Below are 27,488 nucleotides of genomic sequence, written 5' to 3'. Positions count from 1 at the left end.
TCATTAAAAAAGGGAGTTTTGTTTCTGTTTATTTATTTTTCAAGGAATGGTGATACTTTGCAGGCTTTAGGACTAGTCATTTTTGCTACCAGGTCAGAACAAATTGTGATTAATTCCCAAGGGACACTTAGAAAAAAACATCTAACCTTCTGCTCTGTGCAGCTACAGTCTGCTTTTCCAACCCTGGTTGTACTGTATAGTGCTCTAGCAGATGATTTAATGACCTGGGAATTTGTGTTACTGAAATGATTATCCGGGAAGCTTATGAGAAAATGTCAATAGCTTGTAGGTCTTCCTGATTAATATAGAGCTCAGTGAAATAGATAGTGTTGTCAAAGTGGAACTTGAACTCTCTTTGCTAAATCCATTCCCACCTGTGATTAGAGCAGTTTGTTTTGGACTAGGTGAAAGAAATTGGAGGGAGGACAGTGTATTTCAACACCTAGGCTTAAGTTTTGATGGCCTATGTAATCTAGAAATTCATGTTTAACAGTGGTATAATACCTCGCCACAAAGAGCTTTGGATGAGAGTGAGGGAGACTTAAGTTCTGCCTTAAGCTTATATTTGTGCTTGCTATGTATGTAACTTCAGGTCAGCAAATGGGGAAAATACATTGTATTTTTGGAAAGTACCCTAAACTCATTGAGTAAAAGGAAATTTAAAGTATTTGTTTCTGTAGGTGGAATTACTAGAAAGTTACCTCAGTTGAACACTTGGGAGGTTCTGCCCTGGAATAAACATAAGTGTGGCAAGTGTGTAGTGTTTTATTATCTGCTGTTCTAGGGTTTGTGCTGACAAAATGGGGATTTGAGATATCTCCCTCCTCCCTCCACTCCTCACCCATCCCCGGGTCTTTTTTCCTTCACTAAAAGTTCTGAAAAAATGGATTTGGGTTTTGATCCAAAGTGTCTCCTAAACACAGGTTTTAATCACCATTACTTCCTCCCTCTATAATTACCTGATATGTAACTAGGGAAAATGTCTCATTTAGGGCTGAGCATGCATGCGTGGAGGTGATTAAGGTTTCCCCCCTCCCATTCTTATGGCATAGCTAGCAAATTATCCTTCTGAAAAAATTAATAATTGAAAATATTTTATATGGGCCAAATCCTATAAGAATGAATGTCAGTGGATTATCCACATTACTTAGCTATACTGGAATTTTGTTTCATTAAATATTGTTTGAAATAAGTAGGACTTTGTTAAGATTGAGAAACAGTTTTTGTTTTATGGAAATTTTGTTAAAATGAGATTTACTCTCAGTTGGGGTGGAAGCATGGTGTTGGGTGAGAGATATTATATTCTCAAAATAATTCAAATTGACATCAGTCAATACTTCTTTTCTGGTTTTATTATAGCACACCAGCTCTTACCCTTTTAGTGTGTATGAATATATAAGCACTTCTTTTACCACAGTGTACATCATCTAGATTTAAGAATTCCACCCTCAAGGATTCCAAAAGGGTTTGGTTTTTGTTTTTTGGGTTTTTGTTTTTGTTTTGTGGGGTTTTTTGTTTGTTTGTTTTGTTTGCTTTTTTGGTTTTTTTGGTGGGGGAAGGTGATGATGGGGCTGGAGTTGAACAGAGAAAAGTACATAGCCAGTCTTGAGAATATTAGTATTAGCATTATTTTTACCCCTGAAACAACAGAAGAAATGACAGCTTCTTTTGGCATTGTTCTGATGAGACTCAAGGGCCTCCTTCTCCTAAGGGCCTTAAAACATTTAGGCTTTTTAAATATGACAAATGTTTATTAAAGGAGTTTGAAAGCTCACCTGCTTTTTTTTTATATTTCAACTTAATTTAAAAATAATAGGTATACACATTAATATTTACAAGTTTTTAAAAAGTACAGAAAGGTACATACATGAAAGTATACTTTCTTCCCCATCTCTTAGCCACTCAGTTCCCTTCTGTGGAAGTGACAAGTATTACTGATTTCTTTTATGTAGTTCCAGAAATATTCTAAAAGATTGATTTTGGCAAGGAGAAGTTGAATACTACTCATTAAGATATTAGCACTAATTTGGATCGGTAGACTAATTGCAGTGAAAAACCAGTTTGAGCCATAGACTGTGTATTAATTGTGGGTAGAATAATAATAATAATAATAATAATAGCATTATTATGAGATAAAAATGGATTTTTTTGCCTCATTTGGCATTTAGCAAGATTGCAGGTCTATTAATTTTTATCTTTAATATAGCTTACCCTCTCCTAGAGACTGGTGGGAGGATCCTTACCTAAATATTGCATTTGGAGGAAACCTATTTAAAGGGGCAATGTTTTCTTTATACTGAACTGCACTGATGATTCTAAAAAGTTTTTTCATTATAGAATAAGATTTCAGAGATAGGTAATAGTAGGGAGAAACTCCCATATTCCGAAATCCATCTTATTTCGCCTGTAACAAACTCAGTAGGCTTCTTTGGCAGATAAGGATATATATCCTATACATATACTTGCACATACCCATCCTTCCATAAATTTCATAAAATGAGTCCTAATTCTTTTTTTAATGTATATTTCCAGTCTTACTGAGAAATAGACATACATCACTGTACAAACTTAAGGCATACAGCACAGTGGTTTGATTTATATATATTGTGAAATGATTACCAAAATAGGTTCAGCTAATACTCATCTTCTCATATAGATAGAATAAAAAGAAAAGAAAGAATAAAGAAAAAAGTTTGTTTCTCCTTGTGGTGAGAACTCTTAGGATTTGCTATCTTAACAGATTTCTTATATATCATACAGTGGTATTAGCTGAAGTCCTCAATGTTGTCCATTATATCTCTACTACTTATTTATCATATAAATGGAAGTTTGTACCTTTTGACCACTTTCCTCCAATTCTCCCCCCTGATCCCTAGTCATAATTCTTTAATATCTGATTTCCAGTCCACATTCAGATTTCCGTAATTGTCTCAGACATGTCTTTTTATGGTTGATATTGCAGCAATAAGTTGTAAAATGCAATTAAAAATTTTTTTTAATGTTTATTTTTGAGAGAGAGAGAGTGTATGAGCAGGGGAGGTGCAGAGAGAGAGGGAGACACAGAATCTGAAGCAGGCTCCAGGCTCTGAGCTGTCAGTACAGAGCCTGACGTGGGGCTCAAACTCATGAACTGCGAGATCATGACCTGAGCCGAAGTCGGACGCCCAACTGACTGAGCCACCCAGGCACCCCTGTAAAATGCAATTTTGATGGCTTTATAATATTTTTAGGGCTGTTAAGAAAGCAAGTTAATCCTGACAAATAGAATTATGCTGATCGGAGAAAGCATATAAAGCAACTACCAAGCCAAATAGTAATTGTAAAAATAATTTTTTTTTTTTTAAAAAAAGCTTATTTTGAAGGATTCCTACACGAACTATACACATCAGCGAAACCTTCAACATATATAGACCTCTCTACCTGGTTTTCTATTTACGTACATTCTCATGGTTTATATCACAGCTGTTGTGCATATTAGTTTCTTTTAAAACTGCCTTTAGATTATGGGCATGAAAGAAAAGATAAAGGAAAAAAAGTTTCCTAAGAATGAAAGAATTATTCTGAAATGTTTGATAATTCATCTTGTCGCTCTTGCTCCTACAAAAATATGACCTATTTCCACAGACTAACAATGGAGTTCTGTGATTACTTGGGACAGTACAGAACATGGAGTTTGAGGGAAAAGAAGAAAATGGCCTATTTAGGAGGAGGAGGGAGTTGGGAAAAAGTAGAAATTCACTCATTTGCCTTTTATTTTCATTGACTATTATTATAACGAGAACCTCCTCTCTGTGCAGTGTACAAGTCCCCGGAGTATGAGTCTCTTGGCTTTGAGCTTACTGTGGAGAGATTAGTTTCTATTGGCTATCCTCAGGAGCTGCTCAGCTTTGCTTATGATTCTACATTCCCTACCAGGTAATTTTTCAAGATTTCTTTGGATTAAGACCTTTCCCTCTGTCACCCAAATTAATAATTCCAAATGCATCTCTGACCCTGCCCACGGTCAAAGAAAAGAACCAGAAAAGATGGTTTGGTTTGTTTCTGGTTTTGTTATTTTGGTTGGTGTGGATTCTAAAATTATGGACTTTTCATGTACGTTATATCTTTTGTGGGTTTTTAAAAATTTTTTTTTGTTTTTTTTTTTTACATTCTTGACAGAGAGAGCACAAATGGGGGAGGGGCAGAGAGAGAGGGAGACACAGAATCCGAAACAGGGTCCAGGTTCTGAGCTGTCAGCACAGAGCCTGACACAGGGTTTGAACTAACAAACCGTGAGATCATGACCTGAGCCAAAGTCAGATGCTTAACCAGCTGAGCCACCCAGGCGCCCCATATCTTTTGTGTTTTTGAATTGAGCTTAGTTTATTGTTACTGAAGAAGATATATTTATGGGAAAGAAAAATTATTAAAACTGATGGGCAGTAATCACAGATACTCCTTGCTTTCACTGTTGGAGATCAGTTACATGTTTTACTGACACACTTCAATTGGTCAGTGGGAGCCTCTTGGCAGTTTGCATTTTTGGATTTGATAGGGAAGATTTAAGATTAAGAAAGATGGTGTTTGAGATGCCATCATATATGTCCCATATATAGCATCTATTAGAAGGAAATATAAGCCAGCTCCTTTCTCCAAGGAAATTAAGACTCTTTTAGAATGGAACCAGTGTATTAAGAGGAATTATGGTTCATACCTTGTTTAAGCTCTTATTCCTTATAGAAAACAGTTGTGATTATTTATCTGAACAGAGTAAATATTTTTTAGTTACTCTGGGTTTAGTTTTTTTTTTTATTAAAAAAAGGTTTTTTTTAACGTTTATTTATTATTGAGAGACAGAGGCAGAGCATGAGCATGGGAGGGGCAGAGAGAGGGGGAGACACAGAATGTGAAGCAGGCTCCAGGCCCCAAGCTGTCAGCACAGAGCCTGACCCGGGGCTCGAACTCACGAACTGTGAGATCATGACCTGAGCTGAAGTCGGTCGCCCAACCAACTGAGCCACCCAGGAGCCCCTCTGGGTTTAGTTTTTAAGATTTTATTCACTTCATCCTCCAGGATTATATTGTTTGGGACATGCTTGAGTCTTCGTAAAGATTGAATAAGATGGCATTGGTTTATGATGATTGAGTAATACTACATAAGATTGTTGCCTGTATTATTGATGATGTCCTTATTTGCATATAGGGGACTTGTCTTTGATACACTATATGGAAATCTTTTGAAAGTTGATGCCTATGGAAACCTCTTGGTCTGTGCACATGGATTTAACTTCATAAGAGGGTGAGTACATAGAACTTTTAGCCTCTGTCTAGTGTTTTTATAGTGAAAAAATAATGAAGATCACGGGTCTCCCCAGATGTAATATACTTTCCTGTTCCCTCATCATTAAAGAACAATTTCTTTACATAAGGATATTTAACAATTATTTATTAGGCAGTTAGGACTCAAATGGACTTATATAGTTAGCAGTTACATTTTGTGTAAATTAAGTGGTTTCTAATTATATAGCATCCAACAAAGCTAATCCTGAAACTTGCCCAAAAAGAATTGTAGTGGCTTTGACTTATTTGCAATTCTAAGATTTTTATTTTCTCCTTTTTAATACAGTTCTCAGGTAGCTGCTCAGAAGAGGTATGTATATAAAAGCGCTTTGAAAAATGTAAAATTACAACAGTGTAAATGACTAAGATTTTTAACAGCTAATATATGATTTTTTTATATTCTAATGAATAGCTTCAGATACTTGATCATGTGGTTAAATTTTTTTAAAAACAGGCTAAAAATGAAAATAGGGTAATATTTAAAACTAGAATAAGCTTTATTTTCATAATCAGAATATTTCCATTCTCCCTAACTCGGACTTTTTGCCTTAGTAAATAGTAGATAAAATTTACTGTCTACAGTGTTTTGGTCTACTATTTTTTGGTGAAACATCCCAATTTTTTCTTTACAAATCACAATACCACAGTTTGACATTTTTTTGTCCTCATAACTTTGCAATTATATATTTTCTCCACTATTATACTACTTAATTTACTACTGATACTGCATTAGGCACAGAGCAACACTTAAAACCAAAATAGATTATCTGTCAGTCTCTTGTATAACTTTCCTATATATTATTTTCAAAGGCAAAATAGTAAAAACCACACAGTCTGCATTGAAATTTTTAAAGAGAGAGTGTGTTTTTGGTAATTACTTTTTGTGATAAGAGGCACAAGCTAACTGAAACTGTACCAGAATATCATTTAAATCTGAGATCACAGCAATGCCCTGTTTGGAATTGAAGCATCTGATATAAGATTTTTCAGCTGGAATTACATAGGCTCAAAGGTTTCCACATAGACATAGTGCAAACAGTGTGAAGTAAACACCCCACCTTGACACATCTGGGCAGGCCTGTGATTATATCTCCCTCTCTTTCACTGCTCCTCTCATGAGGGGTTTGTTCAAGATCCATGAATATCAGGAGGCAGGATTTAGAATGTGAAGTGATTGCAAATAGTGTTAGCAGCCTAAGCTGTTTTATAAATGGATATTGTACCATAATTCAAAATCTCAATGAAGATGAACCAAGGTTCTATTTTTTAATGTCTGAAAAGGGATTTTTGTGTTATGGAGAGGGGTAGTCAGAGAGGAAAAGGAAAGGAAGTTGTTCTATAAATGAGTACTGCAATTAGTGTTACTAACTCAGGATCCACAGATCTTCTTTCTTTCCCCAAATAAACTAATAAAGTTTCCAAATGGCTCCTTTGGAAGTATTTTTAGTAGTGTTTCAAAAATAAGCCATTTATTTTTTTTATTTAAAAAAAATTTTTTTTTGATGTTTTTATTTATTTCTGAGACAGAGAGAGACAGAGCATGAGCAGGGGAGGGGCAGAGAGAGAGGGAGACACAGAATCTGAAGCAGGTTCCAGGCTCTGAGTTGTTGGCACAGAGCCCGACGCAGGGCTCAAACTCACGAGCTGTGAGATCATGACCTGAGCTGAAGTCGGACGCCCAACCAACTGAGCCACCCAGGTGCCCCAAAAATAAGCCATTTATGAGTAATGCAGAATCATTCAAACAGCACTTAACACTCTATAGTCTTTAGAATCCAGAGGAAAAGCCTGTGGAGAAGGAGAGGCTGAGGATGGAGAGAGAGGGAAAGAACAAGCTATTGAAGCATACTGGTGGATGAGGCTGGCAGGGAGGTTAGGGCTCCATCAGACATTGCTTTACACACCTTGCCAATGAGTTGGGGCCTCTTTTTTGGATAGGGGCAAAGGCCTTTAAAGTTCTAGGATGGGATAATGTTGAGATCACATATTTATTTCTACGAGTCACAGAAAGTTAGCAGTACAGTAGTCCATAACAGTTTTCCTCCCAGCTCCCAAGTCTAGCATTCCTTCTTCTGGGATACATTATCTGCCCCCAGTTAATTTTTATTTTAAATATATGCTAGCTTGATTTGACAATTAAGAGGGCACAAGTGAGCAAAGGGCAGAGAGCGAGGGGGAAAGAGAGGGAGGGAGAGAGAGAGAGAGAGATAAATAAGTGGGGCTCACTCAAAGCAGGGCTAATGTTTTACCTGAAGTGGGGCTCGTGCTCACCCAATGCAGGGTTCATGCTCACTCAGAGTGGGGTTTGAACTCACAAACCATGAGATCATGACCTAAGCTGAAGTCAGATGCTTAACTGACTGAGCCAACCAGGCGCCCAACACTTAACTTAAACAGAATGTAATTGCTAACTCTATTTATAAGTCATTTGGGTTCTTATTGCCTAATAAATAACTGTTAACTATCCTTATGTAAAGGAATTACTTTTTAATGATGGAGAGAATAGGAAAGTATATCTAAGGAGACAGTGGCATCTTACTAAACCCGACTGAGGAAAGCATATCATTACTATTCCCTTCCACCTTAATTTTTAATACAGAAAATCTTAGAAGGCTAGAAAGTGAGATATTCTACAAAGTTATTCCTTACTGGGCACTCTTATTTCAGAAGGGTGACTAAGACAGGGAGCTAATGTGATTTTCTTTTCCTAACTAGAATTTATGCCATTGGTAGTTAACAGACCCAAGCAGAAATTTACCAGGTTACAAACTGAGTACAAACTTTAAATTTGATGTCCTTTATTTAGGTTAGTTATCTTTATATATTCATTGTGAGAACTGTGCAGTTTTTAAATAAATATTTTATTTTTAAGCAATCTCTACACCCATCATGGGGCACGAACTGACAACCCCAAGATCTAGAGTTGCATGCTCTACCATCTGAGCCAGCTAGGTTCCCTGAGGATTGTGCATTTTTATGTTTTAGTTTTTCTCCCTTTTGGTTTCTCTCTACATTTTTTTTTTTTAATTAATGCTGTCCCCTTCAACTTCTTGGAGTGTTTCATTTCACTCTCCAAGGTTCTTGGGCATCTCTAACAACTTCTGTCTGTTTTGCTGGCTTTTTTCCTTTTAACCCTAAATGTTCCCCTTGGGTCTATTTCAGTCTTCTGTTTTTCCTCTGCACCGTAAGTGACCTTATCCACTATAACAGTCTTCGTGGCTTCACCTTTTACCTATGTGTAGATGATCCCAGTTCTCTCTTAAGTCTGAATCTCTGTTTTAAGTTTTTGACCTTGTTTCTAATTAATCACCTATAAAAATCTGTTTACTTTCCAAAATAAAACTCCTCTTACACCTACTTGTTATTCAGTTTTCATATTTCTGTAAATGGTACCACCACCCTACCCTCTCAGAGACATCCTTATGTGAGCATCATCTTTGATTCTCATGTCTTCATCTGCCACAGCCAATCAGTCCCCTGGTCTTAATTCATTTTACCTTGGTAGTCTCTCATGATTAATGCTTCCCTTTAATTTCCTGTCCCATCACTCTAGGAGAGACCCTTCCTGCTCTCATCTAGGCTACTGCAGTAACCACTTAACTGATTTCCCAGTCTTTTGTGTCAGTTAGTTTTTCTGCGTAATGAAGTACTTGAAAGCCTGTTGGCTTCAAACAACGACTGTTTTATTTAGCTTAAAATTCTGAGAGTCAGCTGGGCAATTCTGGGGTTGCTCAGCTGATCTGGAATGGCCTGACTCACATGTCTGGCAGTTGGCAGCCTGTGGTGGGCGTTCCTCATTTCTGTATGTAGCCTTTATGCTCCAGCAGGTTATCTCTCTCACTCACACAGCAGTCTGAGGTCCAAATGCAGCAAGAGTAAGCACGCCCCAGTATGCAGGTGTTTTCAGAGTTTCTGCCTGGATCCCTAGTTGCTGCTGTTCAAACGTTTATTTGAGGGTGGAGAGGGAGAGTGAGCCTCTTAGCTGGAGTAACTGCAAAGTCACACATTACAAAGGCATGGAAAGAATTTGTAGCCATTTGTGCCACATATCACATTTCTTTCTCCTTTTTATCCTAAAACTGTTACTAATGGAGTATTATTACAGTTTAGCTCTGATGGTTTTATCCTTTTGTGTAAAGACTGTCAGTGGCACCAAAAACCTGTCGATGGCACTCTGAGTGCCTCTGAGTGAAAGATAGCAGCATGATCTGCCTCAATTCATCCTTCTAGCTTTATTTTCCTCTGCTCCCCTGTCTCTACCCAGTTTGGACTAGTTTTTGAATTGGATCTTCTGAGCCTTTAAGGACCAGCTTCTGTGCCACCTTTTTCATGAATCCCTCCTAGATTTCCCTCTTCTCACACCCACATTCACTTTTTTCTACCCCTTAAGTTGAAATGGTCTCCTCTTCCTCAGTTTTCTCATAGCTCTCTGCACCTTTCTTGTGGCAGTTGTGATTTTTTTACTTTGTGATAACTGTTTGTGTATGTGACTCGCCTCCCTTAGCCGACCGAGGGCTGTTTAAGGGCTGGAACCCGAGCTTGTTTATCTTCATAGCTACTCACATGTAATATTTAGACCCTGCCTTGCATGTAGCCACCAAAATATTTGAATGAATTTTTGAATGATGAATATTTCTCATGGTTGTAATGTTCATTTTTTGAATGTCAGTTAATTTAAATTTTTTCTTTCAGACCAGAAACTAGAGAGCAGTATCCAAATAAATTTATCCAGCGGGATGACACTGAAAGATTTTACATTCTGAACACACTGTTCAACCTACCAGGTAGACTCATTCTGTGCTTATATATACGGATGCTTTCCCTTCTTTTCATGATCATTTGTCTTTGCTCAAGGGAGATAATGAAATAAGTTTGAATTATTTCATTTATGTTTATGAATATCTGTTCTTCATTTTTCAGAGACCTACCTGTTGGCTTGCCTAGTAGATTTTTTTACTAATTGTCCTAGATATACCAGGTATGTATATAGTGTAATTTTCTTTTTCCAATTGATTTTTTTAAATTAATGTACAGGGTTTTAGAGAACTGGCCATTGTAGGTCTTTTCTGCTTTTCTGAAGTGAATTTAGTGCTAGTGAGAGATGCCACATTGCCAGCCTGAGAGATGGGACAGCACCAGCAGCTCCATGCAGGCTCTCACCTCCCACACGGCCCCCTCTCCTTGCCAGTGTGCTGCAGCCATGTTTGGAAGGGACCACTTCTGATTGGCTTCTCCTGGGAATGAAGACGGCCAGCAGAGGTGCTAATTGTGACAACTGAGTGGGAGGTTTGTGTGATGATTATCTGTCCAAGCAGAATTACACTAAAACCCCCCAACTCATTTCACAGCAGCTACCCGGGAGCCATTCAGCGATGACAGTTTAGTTTCATTCCCAGGCCCAGCAAGATTTGATTGAGGAGTAAATATGGTTTATCCTTCTCAAAGTAAAATTTTGTTTAAGTCTTGAACAAGGTATCCTATCCTTTTTAGGGCAAATTGTATAACCACTGCTGAAAGCTCAGCCGTATGTGTCAGAGTTGGCTAACTTATCCTGTCTAGGCCTTATCCGCTTCAAGGCACTAAATCTGGTGGGGCACCAAGTTACTAAGCTAAATAGAAAAAAGGCAATACCTTTGTACCTAGAGAAAACATCAGAAGAGTCAGGATGAAGAGCACCTAAATGACCGATTTTAAGTTTTAAATGTTTCTTTGATGGGAACCTGTTTCTTAAAAGTGATGAGTAAAAGAACATGATATTTTTGGAACTGACCTTTTAGGTTTCATTCAATATATTGTTCTATCACTTTGTATTTGTTCACAATTATTGTATTCCATTGAACACTGTAGTCCTTTCTGGTTGTCAAAATGGATTTTCGTTAGGGAGTAATTATTTTCCTAATTAGCCTAGTCTTTCCTTGTGATCATGGAATCCTTGGGTCCCCTGGGCAATGTTTGATATTCATTTTACTTACCCTCTTTTGGATTCCCTGTCATGTTTTTTTCGTCTTTGTATAGCTGTGAAACAGGATTTAAAGATGGGGACCTCTTCATGTCTTACCGGAGTATGTTCCAGGATGTAAGAGATGCTGTTGACTGGGTTCATTACAAGGTACCTGGGAGCTGCTGCGTCACCTGTTCACTCTGTGGCTTGTGTCTTGTGGTCTGACATTAACTTTCCAAGTGCAAATAGAGCAGAATTTTTCTTCCATTAAAAAAAAAAAAAAAAAAAAGGATTTGCCCCCTAGTGACAGCTCTCTAGAATACTTTTCTTCTTGTCTTTGTCCTACTTTCGGAAGTTATGCTGATCTTTCCTCCCGTGATCCTGCTTGGCTTCCAGCTCTTACTTCAGTTTTCATTTCCCAAACTTAGAAGAGATTTTAGTATTAAGATTATACTTCCCCCTACCTTTGAGGATGATTATTGTTTGTTTTTTACCAAATACCTCCTGTTTGACTAATACATTAACTAATTAAAATTATACTTACTATAAATTATACTGAATAAAATATGAAATACCTTTTGATTTCTTGTTTAAAATAAACATAGTTTTATATTTTAAATACCTTTTGGAGGCAGAGTTGCAGCAAATCACATCTGCTTTATCATGGCCATTTCTAGTTTATGTACTTTTCCATTTTGGTAAATACTTAAAAAATGCATTTGGGTTGATAGTAGTATATAAACTGTTAAAAACTGATTTTGCTCTTATTTTCCTTTTTTTCTTCCTGTAGGGCTCCCTTAAGGAAAAGACAGTTGAAAATCTTGAGAAGTATGTAGTCAAAGATGTAAGTAATAAAGGGGAAAATAGATCTGCAAATCAGAGAAATCAATAACAAACCTATTTATAATGAAATGGATAAAGGAAGATACTAATTTGTCTTGATATAATATATGTCAAGTACAATCACCAGGAATTTTCAGCCAGAACATAGGTCTTAGTATAGTTTTCCCTGTTTGTTCCTTGGCAAGAAGATCCAGTATATCATTTGTCTTTTTAGCTCTAATGATAATAGCAGCTAGAGTAGTTACTGTGTGTACATCACTGTACTAAGTGATTACATGCCCTTTAATCTTCCATATAACCCTGAGTGAGGTATTGTTACCTCTGCTTTGTAGATAAGCTGAAGGGGGCTCCTGGGTGGCTTAGTTGGTTAAGCGTCTAATTCTTGATTTCAGTTCAGGTCATTATCTCATGGTCGTGAGATCAAGCCCCGCGTTGGGCTTTGTGCTGAGTGTGGATCCTGCTTAAGAATTCTCTCCCTCTGGGGTGCCTCGTTGACTCAGTTGGTTAAGCATCTGACTCCTGATTTTGGCTCAGGTCATGATCTTGCGGTTAATGAGATTGAGCTCCACATTGGGCTCTGTGCTGATAGCATGGAGCCTACTTGGGATTCTCTCTCCCCCTCTCTCTGCCTCTCCCCTGCTTACACTTGTACTCTTTCTCTCTCTAAAAGACAAAAATTCATTAAAAAAAAAAAAAAAAGATTCTCTCTCTCTCTCTGCCCCTCCCCCACTTGCACTCTCTCAAAAACAAAAAAAAATAATTTTTAAAAACCTGAGGAACACAGGTTATATATAATTTGTCCAAGTTTATACAGTAAATTTTTTAAATCTGTAGTTTATGGAATTGTGCCAATGTTAATTTCTTAGTTTTGATCATTGTACTATGTGTAAGTAAGATCTTTAATATTAAGGGAAGCTAGATGAAGAATATGGGGAAAAAATCAGGCTAGTTTAATTAACATATAGTGTCGTATTGGTTTCAGGAGTAGAATTTAGTGATTCATCACTTAACATACAACATCCAGTGCTCATCGCAACAACTGCCCTCCTTAATGCCCCTTCCCTCCACCCCCAGTAACCCTCAGTTTTCTATATTTAAGAGTCTCTTATGGTTTGCCTCCCTCTCTGTTTTTATCCTATTTTTCCTTCCTTTCCCCATGTCTATCTGTTTTGTTTCTTAAATTCCACATGAGTGAAATCATATGATATTTGTCTTTCTCTGACTTACTTTGCTTAGCATGATACACTCTAGTTCCATCCATGTTATTGCAAATATTTGGCAAGATTTCATTCTTTTTGATTGCCAAGTAATACTCCATTTTGTGTGTGTGTGTGTGTGTGTGTGTGTGTGTGTACACGTATGTACACACAAATCAATCACATTTTCTTTATCCATTCATCAGTGGACATTTGGGCCTTTTCCATAATTTGGCTATTGTTGATAGTGCTGCTATGAACATTGGGGTGCATGTGCCCCTTTGAATTAGCATTTTTGTATCCCTTGGATAGTAGTGCAATTGCTGGATCATAGGGTAGTTCTATTTTTAACTTTTTGAGAGACCTTTGTGCTGTTTCCCAGAGTGACTGTACCAATTTGCATTCCAACCAGTGGTGCAAAAATTTGGAATTACTTTAATGTAAGAAGGAAACACAGCTCCGAGATGAGATACTTCCTTTTCTCACAGAGTGTGAGTAGTGGAATGCAGTATTTTTTTCAAAGTACTTTGATACAGGTTTCTTAGTGTTTTCAGTCTTTATACTTCCTTTTTCCCCTCCACTCCTAATTCCACTCTTCTTTCAAGAGAGAACACTGAGGGGTTCACAAGAGGTCCAGGAGAATTTGAGTGAAGGAACCTATTTAGTGTGAGAGAAGGAAAAGCTGCTTTTCTTTCCAGTCTCATCAGGAGTTAGAATTTCCTCATGTGTCTGCAGATGGGTCTGAGCATTTCTAGGTTCCATCCTGCACATGGCATTTCATTCTACAAGGTATACAAGAGAAAAGCCTACACAGGGAAGCCATATCTTATGCTCTCCTTGTATTTTGCTGGTGATGTTTAAAATCAGCTTCTCCTCACCTTTAATATACCTCATTCATATACTTTAAGAGATTACAAGGTAATTTAAACTCCTTCCTGAGGCAAACATGAAGAAGGTAGAGATGGTTTTATTTTTCAATTTAATTTAATTTTATTTTATTATTATTTTTTGTAATCTCTACACCCAGTGTGGGACTCAAACTCACAACCCTGAGATCAAGAGTTGCATGCTCTTCCGACTGAGCCAGCCAGGTGCCCCAAGGTGTTTTTAATAAGCATATTTAATAATATATCTAATAAGCATATCATCTGTATGTGTCATTTTATATATACACCTATATGTTATATACAACATGTATACTGCTAGCTTAATACTTCACGCATAATGATAATATGGTCTTTTAAATGTAAAACTCTGGGGGCGCCTGGGTGGCGCAGTCGGTTAAGCGTCCGACTTCAGCCAGGTCACAATCTTGCGGTCCGGGAGTTCGAGCCCCGCGTCAGGCTCTGGGCTGATGGCTCGGAGCCTGGAGCCTGTTTCCGATTCTGTGTCTCCCTCTCTCTCTGCCCCTCCCCCGTTCATGCTCTGTCTCTCTCTGTCCCAAAAATAAATAAACGTTGAAAAAAAAAAATTTAAATGTAAAACTCTGAAATCAACCAACCCTCAAAGCGCATCCCCTGTGCTTACTCAGGTAGACAAAAGTTGAAGTGACTGTTTATTTGTGGTTTAGTGTTTCACTCATCATCATATTACATTTCAGGGAAAACTGCCTTTGCTTCTGAGTCGAATGAAGGAAGTAGGGAAAGTGTTTCTTGCCACCAACAGTGACTATAAATACACAGATGTAAGTGCCTAATGTTCATACTTGTTTATTTACACAGAGGAGTTACTTTGGCCTAAGGAACTGGGAATGAAGATCATGAGGACACTCGTTAAGTGAGGGTATTTTTTTGCCATATCATTTTGAGAGCAGAGTGGAAAAAGAATATATAGCTTAAGGGCCACATTGGAGTGGTTCTCAAATTTTTCTAAATATTTCTTTTGACTTTTCCCTGATTACAGTTGATTACTTGAAGGTTTTAATTTGGAGGTTGTTTAAAACCTTTGTGCTGATTTTAAAAAGGCTTCTGTGTCTCTTTGGTGCATCATTTATATCAACTTGAGAAGTCACACATTTATTTACTGCATGTGTGTAAATGCCCTCCCTGCTGCTGGGAGCCAGATAGCAGAAGATGGTGCAAAGATGTTTGGACTCTTCGCCATCAAAATTTACTACCTTTTAACTTAGACATTTCTTTGCCAGGACTAAAGCATGTTGAAAAGCGAGCTTAACTCCTTAGCCTCATCTTATTTTTGCTAAGACAGTTACAGGCTTATAGTACTAGCAAGAAGCCCAATGCTCTGCAATTCTCTTCATGCAAAATCTTGATTTAGAAATCTGGTGATTTGTTGGAGTAAGCAGTCTTACAAAGCCAACAAATCTAATGGTTCATTGGCTTGGTTAGTCTAGAAACAATAAATAGTAAGGAGGCCAACGTATATTATTTCCATGTGAGTCATTAGTTTTGTCGATGCCCTGACCTCAGATACCAATTCCAAATATGTATTCCAGTCCGTTAAGAGGATTTGGTAGGGATATATGGATGAAGTGTACAAAATTACATCCTAGAAGCCTATGTCCTACTGAGAATGTCAGCTGTAGTTGTTATGTTGAAGCATTAATTTCTGGCTTCAGCTGCCATGATTTCATAAACTTAGGGGAAAAAAGAATGTGATAAATCCTGTATTGAAAAAGGCACGTCATATGAAAAGGTTGGGTTTGAAGTTTTTTTTAGGTGCTGCATATTGTTTGCAAAAGTAGTATATGGACCTGATGTTGGATTTTTTTTTTTCCAGAAAATTATGACTTACCTGTTCGATTTCCCACATGGCCCCAAGGTACTATATGTAACTTAACAGACCATTGCTTTTAGTAATAATGAATGCATTTAGTGATCCTGGAATATTGAGAGTCAGGAATTGTCAGAACTCCTCTAGAAATCTTCATTAACCTTAGAAGCAATGCAGGAGCTAGTGTAGTTTTACATTGCTAGAGATTTGAAAACATAGTAGATAGAAATAAAGGGGAGATATTTGTGTTATTTAGTAGGATGGGATCAGAATAATTACAGCCAAGAAGTTCTGTGTGGAGTTACTAAGTTTGTATGGCAAAGTAAGGAATTTTCACATTGAGGAAGATAGATGATTAAAAGAAACAGAAGATATGTATATTCTTGGCAACTTCTAGATACTACTCTTAGTTATTGCTGAGTTTTGTTCAAGAACAGTTAACCTTGATATTTAGCAGAGAAGTCTTCATTCCCACAGTGTGGCTACACTTAAATTTAAGGAATACTCATTGCAGCCTAGTCACATCCTTGTGGGACTTAGTCCTTCTTTGGTTAAATATCAGTAAATCTCTGTTTTGAAAAGGTCACCCAAAAGCACAGCTTGACCTTACAAGTTTAATACCCTGGTCCCACTTCAGGATAGAAAGCATGTTAATGGGCATAACTTCTCTATTAGCGCCGTGACGAGCCTCCAGTATGAGCCAAAGGCTAATGTGTACCTAGAGCCATTATTCTGAGAACATAACCAATAAAATTTGCTAGTAACAGTTCCATCTTAGTTTGTATACTTAAGTTCTGATGCTGATCTGCCTCTTTCTTAAACTGTCTTCTTGAATATCAGTTTGCATCTTTCCTTCACAACCCTTTGAGCCTTTTTTGCCTATTTCAGAGTGTGAGGACACTTTCCTTCATATGTTAAATTGCTGTGAAATGTTAGTAGAGGAAATGATTTAAAATGTGTTAATTTATATTTTCACCTTGCCTGCTTCCAAAAGAATATGGCCGCTAACACACTGTGTTTTTAATACAATAGTGGGATCTTCTGTGTATACTTAATATGTCTACATTCCTTACATTTGAGTGAGATTAAATATTAGTGCCTCAAGGGTTAGGAGTGATGTTTTGGCTTTTGCTGTTTCTCAACCTCATCAGCCTGGGAGCTCCCATCGACCATGGCAGTCCTACTTTGACCTGATCTTGGTGGATGCACGGAAGCCACTCTTTTTTGGAGAAGGCACAGTACTGCGTCAGGTGGACACAGTAAGTCAAGAGGATGATCTGTCTGCTGGCACATTGTCCTTCGTATTTCTCCTTTTCCCACTCTTATTCTTCCTAAGGAAACAGGTATTTTTAATTTATTATCCATATCTTTCTTTTGAATTTCAGAGTTTTAATCTTAATTGAGATAGCCCAATAATTTCAAAAGACTATAATTCAAAAGTGCCAATCATTTAGATGCCTATCCAGATTGCATTTTGGGTGGAGATTGTGATAGAACAGTAAATTATTAGAAAGTCTTCTCTTCTCACAGAAAACTGGCAAGCTGAAAATTGGTACCTACACAGGCCCCTTACAACATGGCATCGTCTACTCAGGAGGTGAGTCACAGATTTCCCTTTATTTAGTTTAAGTCTTTGTTCATATTTCATCGTGAAAGCTTTGGTGTCCTCCTGGCAGAGTGCCATTTATACTTTAGTATTCTGAAGATACTGTCTCCTGAAGGTAACTGCTTTAGTCACCTGCTAATGCAGTAGGAGTCAGGGAGAACAGGTTTGAGAAGTTGTTAGTATGTCCTAATGAATCTTTGATTTTCACTAAAAGGATCAGTGTTTCCTCATCCTTTTACGTATTTGAGACTTTTTCTCAGTGTCCTGGAATGATTTGAGGTGGTTCTCAAAGGGGTCCTCTAGGAGCCCCTGTGGACACTGATGCATATTTCGTTGCAGTGAGAAATTGTTGAACAAAACAAAATTAATGTCAGATCTTCTGCGATGAGAAATGGCTGTGCTTTGGGAGAATTATATTTACTAAAGCTGAGACATGTAGTTTTGTTGCTCTTGGATTTGGTTATCAAGAGCTCTGGTTAGCACAGTGGAGCTGAAGGCCTTGAATTAGAGGCAATAAAAGGAATGATGAAAGAAAAACAATGGTGGGTCTTTAAGGTGAGCCCTTTTTCTAGTCTGTTCCTTGCATAAGAATAAAATTAATCAGTACAGTATCTAATGGTTATGTTACTTAGGATTCTCGTTTTTAATATGGAGACATTTTTATTTTCCCATTGTTCATTCCCTTGTTTCAGGTTCATCTGATACAGTCTGTGATCTCTTGGGAGCTAAGGGCAAGGACATTTTGTATATCGGAGATCACATTTTTGGGGACATTTTAAAATCAAAGAAACGACAAGGGTGGCGAACTTTCTTGGTGATTCCTGAACTTGCACAGGAGCTGCACGTCTGGACTGATAAGAGCTGTAAGGAGCCATTACTCCTATTTTATATCCAGCTGTATGAATCAGTCCTCTTGGATGAACTCATTACTTCATATGTGGGGAGAAAGGGAGGGAAGGCAGAGGTAGACAAAGATACTTCCCTCCAGCCAGATATTTTACAGAACTCCAGAATTTGAGGAAATAGGAGAGGTTCGGGTGTTCAGCCTTTCTCTTGCATTCTTTCAGGGTTAAGGACAGAATATTGCTATCCTGAATTCTATTACTATAGCAACTAAACTGTGAATTCCACTTCCTTTTGTAGTCCCATATTTTCCAACCACACATACTAGTTCCCTGTCTCTCTGCCACCAGCCTCTGTGATGTTGGGGGCATTGATGACTTTGAGTGGTAATTACATCCCTTTTTTTTTTTCCTGCTCTTCTGAGAAGTAGAGAATGAGGCCAAATTGTATCCTCTGAACTGTACATGGAATTGAGCTGTAGGTCTAGTTATGTAAACCTGTTTGACCCGTAAATTCTCCAGCCAGTCCTAGCTAGCATCACCCACAGTGTGGGGAGAGGTACTGTGTCAGGTAGTTACCCCAGCTCTACTACCTAATACCTTCATGCCCTTAGTCAAGTTACTGTGGGTTAGTTTCCTCAAATATGAAAATGAGGATAATACCTACTTTATAAAGTTGAGACTTAACTGGAATAATGTGTATATAAAGATACAAGTAACAACCTTTCTCAACCTAGGCTCCTCATCTGATCCACAGAACAGAGAAATTGATTAGGTGACTCTCGGTAGATAAAGAAAATTTGTTAAAACAGTATGTACATTAGGGCTTCTCTCTGGGGAACCCAGGTTGAGAAAGGCCAGAACCCCAACAAAACAGGCAACAGCTGCTGGCTGTTGCTTGTCCTTGGTGGGATTTTCTGGCTGGTCCTTCATGCCCGTTTTCAACTTTCTACCTCTGAAATTCTGTTAGTCTAGTTGATTTGGCTCTGTTTCCTGGATTTGTGACTCTGGACACGTCCCCTAATCCTCATTCTTTGATCTGAAAATGGAACTGTTAACACTTGTTTTGCTGCAACACACCTCCGATGGGATACAAATTAGCACTTAGCATCCATTGGGAAAGAAGAGTTGTAGCTAGCTGTGTTGAAGTAGAAGAAGGAATCGTGGCTTTCACTTGCTGCCAGATCCCAAGCAGGAGAATAAAGTCATTTTGTACACTCACCATAGCTTTACCTTTCAGTCATAGCTGCAGCCTGTTAGTTTCAGGAAGAGTTAAAACCTGAATGCTTTTTGTTGAAAACATTTTTCTTTTCCTTCCAAACTTTAGCACTTTTCGAAGAGCTTCAGAGCTTGGATATTTTCTTGGCTGAACTCTACAAGTAAGTTTCCAGATTCTAAAGATAAACATTTCTTCCCTAAAACCATCTACCTCTTTGAGAATCAGCTAGGTCTAAGAGACCTCTTTCCCAGAGATTTTCAGTGGAGTTTTCTTTTTTCGCCTCCAGGCACCTTGATAGCAGCAGCAATGAGCGCCCTGACATTAGTTCCATCCAGAGACGTATTAAGGTATCCAAATGGGATTTGGGAGAGATCTTGGAAAATAAAGTTGTGATTTTTGTCTTTATCCTGTGATACAAGGATAGGCACATAGCCAGCACCCAACAACTACTAGAATTCAGTCTCTTGTCTGTTGCAGAAAGTAACACATGACATGGACATGTGCTATGGGATGATGGGGAGCCTGTTCCGCAGCGGCTCCCGACAGACCCTCTTCGCCAGCCAGGTGATGCGGTACGCTGACCTCTATGCAGCCTCCTTCATCAATCTGCTCTATTACCCCTTCAGCTACCTCTTCAGAGCTGCCCACGTCTTGGTGAGTTGACACAGTCTTAGGCTGCTCTTTACAATAAAGATAGACACTTACGGCTGAGAGCTGCAGCCAGCTTTGTGGGATGGCACAGGAGAGTTTGGGTCTTTTTTTTTTTAAATGTTTATTTTGAGAGCTGGGGAGGGGCAGAGAGAGAGGGAGAGACAGAATCCCAAGCGCTGTCCATGCTGTCAGCACAGAGCACAACACGGGGCTCGATCCTTTGGATGGTGAGATCATGTCCTGAGACAAAATCAAGAGTTGGCCATTTAACCATCTGGGCCACCCAGGCATTTTTTCTCCTAATGTGCAAAAGCCCATAACCAAGTTCCATGCTTGCACCAAAAAGGATCTTTGAGAAGGTATAGGTAATGGCATAGGGTATAAGTGTACTCTGAAATTTGTCGTATTAAAAGTTGAGTAGTGGGGCGCCTGGGTGGCGCAGTCGGTTAAGCGTCCGACTTCAGCCAGGTCACGATCTCGCGGTCCGGGAGTTCGAGCCCCGCGTCAGGCTCTGGGCTGATGGCTCGGAGCCTGGAGCCTGTTTCCGATTCTGTGTCTCCCTCTCTCTCTGCCCCTCCCCCGTTCATGCTCTGTCTCTCTCTGTCCCAAAAAAAAAAAAAAAAAAGTTGAGTAGTGAAGACTTTCCTCTTTTGTGAGCACTGCAGTTTTTATAGTGCTGTGTTTAGATACTGATCTATAGCAGGACTGTTTTTTTGCTGTGAAATAGGAATCTTTCTCCCCCCATCTTTTCCAGTTTCGGGCTCTAATAATTGAGATCTGGGCTGTTTTAAGAGTTGAGGATGAAAGGAAGGTAGTTCCCGGAAGATGCTGAAGTATCTAATTTGGCTTGGCCTTTGATCCATTATAGACCTGTCTCTGCACAACCACCTAACCGAGGGAGATGGGGTTAGGATTCGGGAAACTGTTTCACTCCACCTGCTTTCTGACCTTCTGACTTTGTTCTAGATGCCTCATGAATCAACGGTGGAACATACACATGTAGATATTAATGAGATGGAGTCCCCTCTTGCTACCCGGAACCGCACATCAGTTGATTTCAAAGATACTGATTACAAGCGGCACCAGTTGACCCGGTCGATTAGTGAAATTAAACCCCCCAACCTCTTCCCACTGGCCCCCCAGGAAATTACACACTGCCATGATGAAGATGATGATGAAGAGGAGGAAGAAGAGGAAGAATAAGGAGGAAAACCAAAACTGAGCATCCATTAAACACGTTTTGGCAGGACTTCCAGGAGCAAAGGATATCCCTGTTTGCGTTCTAGTGGTGGGTGGGGGAGCTCCATCAAAGGTACATGTGCGAAGTTTCTGAAGACCTTAAAATATTCTAATCATAGAGAGATACTTTTTAGTAGTTTTGTTTGTCTGCACTCTGCAGATGGTTCACAATTGTAATGGAGTCTGTATTGGAAGAAAGCAAGGGTAAAGCCGGGCTGAACTGCATGCAGAAGGCTCCATTGTGGCTTGTGACACCATTTCCTTGTCTGGTTTCATCCTCAGTGTATATTGGATATACCAGGGCTAGTGAAGAGTATCCGAGTGGAATGAAGAGGTGATCTGAAAATGATATGTTACAAATTGTGCTCTTACTCCAAAGTCCATCCTGAAATTTTCAGTGCATTACACAGTATTGTATGTCAGTGGAGAAATATATTGTTTCCATTACCAAATGCGGTCTTCTGTTAAGGTCAAGGTTCCGTTTACAAGCTTTGAAGTGTCCTCAGTGCCTGGGGGCAGACTGCAGGCTTCAGTGGTCTTGCACAAGTGTTTGGTTTGCTATAGGGCTTGCCTGGAATGCACTGCAGTGATTCTGTCTTGAGGTAAAAGTCTTCATCTAATCTTACATTTTTTTGATAGTAGAAAATGCTTGTTATCCAAAAGCGGTCTTTTTCTCATCTGGAGTGAATCTAGAGAAAGAATTCAGCTGAAAGAGGACAAAGGAGCAAGCCTCGTGAAAGAGCATAACTGAGTAAAGTCATTAGCGTGGGCCAGTGTGGCTCGTGCCGCCCAGACTTCCGGCCTTCCCTGTCCTCTAGAGTGGACTGTATTCCACAGTCAAGCATGAGAGGATGGGAAGAGGGTTCTATCAGTCAGAACCTTACTAAAGCAGAGGGCACAATCATGTGAATAAATGCACTTCAGAATCCCAAGAGAAATCACTTGTTATTTTAAACAGAAGGGATTGTTACTGTGTCCTAGAGGGTACCGGGCTGCCTCGCCGTCGGCAGAGTGGCTATAGCAGTTTGAATAGTGCAGACTTTCCCTTTAACCTTTATATATTCCTTCCATTCTTCCTGGTGAACACAGAAGGTAGATTAGTTGCTCTAGAATTCAATAAAGTATATTTCTAATACTGACTTTGACCCCTTCCTGTAGCACAACTTTAATAACCGTTGGTCTTTAGGTGGGTGTAGGTTTGGCTAGTGCCATCAATTTGACATTCTTCTACAGGAAGGTATAGTATAGCATGATTGATGGCTAAATTTATAGCACTTAAATAGTCCTCAAAACTTTTTCATGTCAAGTTTTTTAGTACAGGACTATGAGGTGAGGCTTTCTAAAAATTATTTGATAGGCAGGGAACACAGTTCAGTAATAACATAGCCAAGACCGTGTTATATCACCACTTTCAGGATACATGGTCTATATATGAAGTCATGCCAAGAAACTTTCTAACTGGTATCTACTAGGAATATACGCTACTTTAACAGTGATTGGGTTACAAATGCTGTTGGAAATAGCAGTTAAATGCTGTCCCCATTTAAAATTTTAGAGAGTGTGTTTGTGGTCACCCCAGCTATTAGTTACTCTCATTCAAGTGGAGCTAGTGCCCAGTTTGGCACAGTCTTATATTTGCTCAAAGCCAAATAATATTTAAGTGGCTACAGCTGCAGAGCTAACTTATAATGGTACATTTACATATTTTCCCTTTTAAAGCAAGGACCATTATGGTCACTTTGCTTTAATTTACCACACTTTTGGTATTGTGTTATTCACATAAGATCTACCTGTGTAAGAGTTTCTAAAAGTCAGATATCGGACAGTGGGTCCAAAGATCAAAAAGGAAGAAACACAATTGGAAGAAGAATTCCACTGCTGATCAGAGCTTTCTTCAAGGACCAGCAAAACCTATCTTGAAGAGCCAGGATTCCATAAGCATAGAAGATGCAGAACAGAGTGTTTAGGTGGTCCATGGGCAGACACTCAGAGTAGATGGAATTGAGCTTGCTAAAACATGAATGTGAGTTTCGCTGTTGCCAATAGTTAAGGAGGCTGAACTTAATGTTTTTGTTGTTTTTTAAACCTGAGGCGTGTTACACGGTGAGAACACAGTTCTCCCAACTCTTCAAAATCTCTTCCCTGGGTATTTGAAAAGCACCAGACACCCTTTATTGGGTGCTAGACTGAACTTTCAATCTTGGGGCATGTACAGGGTTGACAGGGCCCCTGGCACACCCAGCAGCTAGGTGCGGGTACAGCAGACCCCAGCCCTGCTGGGTTCCCTTTTAAGAGGACTTGCCCCCTACATTCATCTCTATGGTGTTTCAACCTTAGATTTTCTCCTCCCATAAGCATAGTTCTGCTGAGACCTAAAATAAGAAAGCAAGCCCTTCAAGCCACCCTTCCCAAGTTATGATTGGAGCTACAAATCCTTAGTCCTGTTACTGTTTTTAAGCAACTACTTTAAAAAGCCACTTGCAGTGACATGTCAGACTTAAAAGTACTTTGTTCATGTTTAGATACTTCTAAGTCAGATTTATTTATTTAAGAAATATTTTGTCAACAACTTTAAAGCCCTGCAATTTTTCCAAGGCTGACAGAGCATTTAAAAATACTCTTACTCACCACAAATAGCCTGAGACAAACAAGTGCATATCTAAGTCTGCATTAAGGGTGGGAGCTTTGTACACATTCCGTGTGATGGAAACTATTTAACCTTTCCTTGATGGTGGGAAAAACGGTAACTGTGGCCCAGCTATCGCCATATAGTCCATGGCCCAATTCCTCGCTTGGTTTTGAAGCTTATACCTCAATATTTAGGTTTCTCATGACATTTTTTTTTTTTTTTTTTTTTTTTTTTTTGGTGACTAGAGCATAGGGCACTTAAAATCTTTTCCTCAAATGGAACATTTCAAATGATACGCAACTTGGAAAGGACCTTAGAATGAAATTTCTACCATGGAGGTACCTGAGCAGCCCTAAAAATGAAAGAAAAACGATACACTACCATCCAACAGCAGAGAAGCCATGTACAGCACCTGGGAAGCAGAGCCAGGTGACTTGTAACCCACATCGTCCATCCTGCACCTCCACTAACATGAACCGGCATTTCACACTGTTCCTACCGCTGAGTATGTGCAAATAGCAGAAAGCAAATGCTCTTAAAAAAAACACAAAAAGCAGCATTCACTTACAGAATGAACAAGGCAGCTTTTCCTAGCAATCTCACCCATTTTTCCCTATTGTCAGACACAGTATCTTCATCCCAAAGCCACAGCAATCTTATTCCAACAAGGATAACACAATTTCAAAAATAAAATAGTGTTTTAAAGTTCCACTGAAGAGGTTTAACGCAAAAAGTACTCCCAATTGAACACATATCTCAAGCTTGCTGTTACTCTAAGTAGCTTATATTTTCTCGTTTTTTTTTTTTTAATGTTTATTTTTGAGAGTGTGCACGCCAGAGCGGGGCAGGGGAAGAGAGGGGGGGGGCACAGAGGGGGAACAGAAACTGAAGTGGGCTCTGTGCTGACAGCAGAGATCCCAGCGTGGGGCTTGGACCCACGAACCACGCTGAGCCAAAGTCAGACGCTTAACCAACAGAGCCACCCAGGTGCCCCGGTAATTTGTATTTTCTAATTTAAACCCGTTTTTGGTCTAGTCTATTTCTTCCTACAGAGATACCTTTGCTTCATTTTATTACTAGAAAAAAGGTGGATTAGATTTCCTCATGAATCCTATCAGATACAAATAGGTCCCCAAATGGTCTGCTCTCCCATTAAGCTCTTCCCAAAGCCATGTCTGGTTAGTGCTGTAGACAAGGCCTGAAGAGGCCAGGCCAAGATAAACCTCACCACGTGCACTGGAGCCCAAGCAACTGAGCGCACTTTCTCTCCAGGAAAGGCAGCACTAGTCCTGAGTCTCAGAAGTTCCTGAGATAGTTGGAAAGATTTGCCAAGCAAACCTTTCAACACTAAAAAAAGATGCTTATTGTCCAATTTTTTGAGAGGGTTCTCACCAGAGCTGATCTTTGACTTGTGGGTAGGGCTATTTGAAGCAAGTAATTTCATCATTGGACCCACTGCCCTCAAGTCAATGATGTAGCAGAATTGTAGCAGGGAAGCTGGCTCAATCTAAATATTCCCATCCTGTGCTGGCCTACTGTGTGAGCACTCCACAGTCATGAGCACCCCAGCAGGAAAAGCAGTTCGATGAAGAACTCCAGCAGCTGATTCCCCCTTGCACCCTTAGGCCTCGCAGTCATCCACCAAGGGAGATGGCATGCTAACAGAATATCCCAGAGAAAGGGCCCTATGAACCATTCCTTTGCTCTGGGACATGTCAGTATGAGCAGAATGGGAGGATGTTGGATGGAAAAGGATGGAACAGTCTTAGAAAGCAAGAGCTTATTAGGCATCTAGTAGGATTCAACCTTTGGCTTTAAAGAACCGCTATCGAATTACTTCTAAAAAGTACACAAGAAGTTTTCAGAAATCAACTCCAGGTTATGAAAAGGTCATTCAGTTTGTACCACTTTCTCTGCAAGCCCCTCTGGTCACTATCTCTGCCTCAGAAGTACTAAGTTGAGAAAAAGGGCTGGGCAGCACAATTTGTTTTATGAACTAGAAACCCCAAAGCTTTCTTCATGGTAAAGCTTAGTAATGAACTGACAGGTACCCCATGGATGCCGAGGGAAAGCTTAGGAAAATCACCTCTACTTTTATTGGAGAATTTCCTGATTTGAGCTCAGGACTCATCTAGACAAAGTGAGTAAAGCAGGAAAAACTAAGCAAAACAGCCAAGTGGGAGTTGCTATTTTGGAGAGAGAATTCCTTCCCCAGCCTCCCTTAGTGCTTTCTTCTCTGCTTCTAAGGAAAGAAAACAGGCTCCCAAGAAGGTAACACTTTGCTAGAATATAGGTCTACTCTGTTCTACTTCCTGAAGTTGGGGGTGATGACTCTGGAAGGGAACATGGTGATTAGGTCAGGCATGTTCCAAAGCCAGTCTTGCCAGCAGCCCTTCACTGAAAAGTCTCCGTCCATAGGGCAAGTGTAAGTAAGGGGCCAGTCACCAAGAGGCTCAATTCTCAGAGCATGATCCTCTTTGGATTGTAAAATAAAGGCTAGGAGTGGAGGAAAAATGGATTCCAGAAAGATGTGATCCAAGAATAAGCCACAGAGAGGCAGTGAGCCTCGACCAGAAGAGTTGCAGGGTCTGGTCACATATGAGTGAGGAGGAGGATTAAGAAGAAACACAGAAGACTTGAGAAGCAGTGGTGGTGGAAGAGGAATGTGGGCCCCAACACTGGGTTATTAGGGAAGGTGGATGCCTACCGCATCCTGAAGAGCATCTGAACGCGACTCCTGCACTCAGGCCTGACCTTTTTAACTTGAGAGTGAACCATCTGTGCAGGCTACCACCTTTCTCCTAGCCTTTGCAGAGCAGAGGACCTACAGAGCCGTTTTCATCTTCAAGAGCCAGCGGAGAGGCTTGAAGGAGGCCTCTGGTCTTGCCTAGGAAAAAACAGCTTGGACACTTGCCCAGCTGAACTGTGTGTTGTTCGAGCAGCAAATGTCGGGCAATTTGAGTGAATCGACGGGGGACAGACTACAATCTTTGCAAAGGAGAACCTTCCCTCCCCGCCCTCCCCACCCCCACCCCGGAACCGGTGGGACCAGACTGTGGTAGAGGTGGAGGCCCACTTCTGGTATCTCTCTCTTTTAACATAAGACTTCGTGGTATGTGTCCAACGGAAATGCCCTGCTGTGTTGCCATGCCGACAACCAATCCCAGCTTTCCCACCAGGACAGCGATGCTATTGGGCAGGGGACCGAGGTTGGTGTTGCATAGATGAAAGGGGAAAGAGGGAACACACATCCGCTGGAAGGGTGAACAGAAA

General features: G+C 39.6%; 1 protein-coding gene across 4 annotated transcripts in view; it reads left to right on the top strand.

The window, feature by feature from the left end:
• The window catches only part of NT5C2 (5'-nucleotidase, cytosolic II), a 102,092-nt gene extending 79,367 nt beyond the window's left edge, over positions 1-22,725 (top strand). For 2 of the 4 annotated variants that reach the window (XM_047073390.1, XM_047073391.1), the window contains exons 4-19: positions 3,798-3,915; positions 5,183-5,278; positions 5,606-5,629; positions 10,012-10,103; positions 10,240-10,297; positions 11,335-11,428; positions 12,051-12,104; positions 14,900-14,983; positions 16,036-16,077; positions 17,181-17,288; positions 17,560-17,626; positions 18,328-18,498; positions 19,805-19,856; positions 19,983-20,043; positions 20,174-20,350; positions 21,314-22,725. In XM_047073390.1, coding sequence (XP_046929346.1) covers positions 3,798-3,915; positions 5,183-5,278; positions 5,606-5,629; positions 10,012-10,103; positions 10,240-10,297; positions 11,335-11,428; positions 12,051-12,104; positions 14,900-14,983; positions 16,036-16,077; positions 17,181-17,288; positions 17,560-17,626; positions 18,328-18,498; positions 19,805-19,856; positions 19,983-20,043; positions 20,174-20,350; positions 21,314-21,550 — 1,535 coding nt within the window. In that variant the 3' untranslated portion in view covers positions 21,551-22,725. Of the gene's footprint in view, positions 1-3,797; positions 3,916-5,182; positions 5,279-5,605; positions 5,630-10,011; positions 10,104-10,239; positions 10,298-10,515; positions 10,606-11,334; positions 11,429-12,050; positions 12,105-14,899; positions 14,984-16,035; positions 16,078-17,180; positions 17,289-17,559; positions 17,627-18,327; positions 18,499-19,804; positions 19,857-19,982; positions 20,044-20,173; positions 20,351-21,313 lie in introns of those variants that run through there. The other 2 variants (XM_047073392.1, XM_047073393.1) reach the window with 2 other exon arrangements.
• Positions 22,726-27,488: the final 4,763 nt, after the last annotated feature.

The sequence above is a fragment of the Lynx rufus genome, unplaced genomic scaffold, assembly GCF_022079265.1.
Source record: "Lynx rufus isolate CCGP_SWC_20201006 ecotype Redwood Valley unplaced genomic scaffold, mLynRuf1.p SCAF_11, whole genome shotgun sequence".
Taxonomy (NCBI): Eukaryota; Metazoa; Chordata; class Mammalia; order Carnivora; family Felidae; genus Lynx; species Lynx rufus.
The sequence above is the reverse complement of the archived record's forward strand: the minus strand, read 5'-3'. Positions and strand labels throughout refer to the sequence as shown.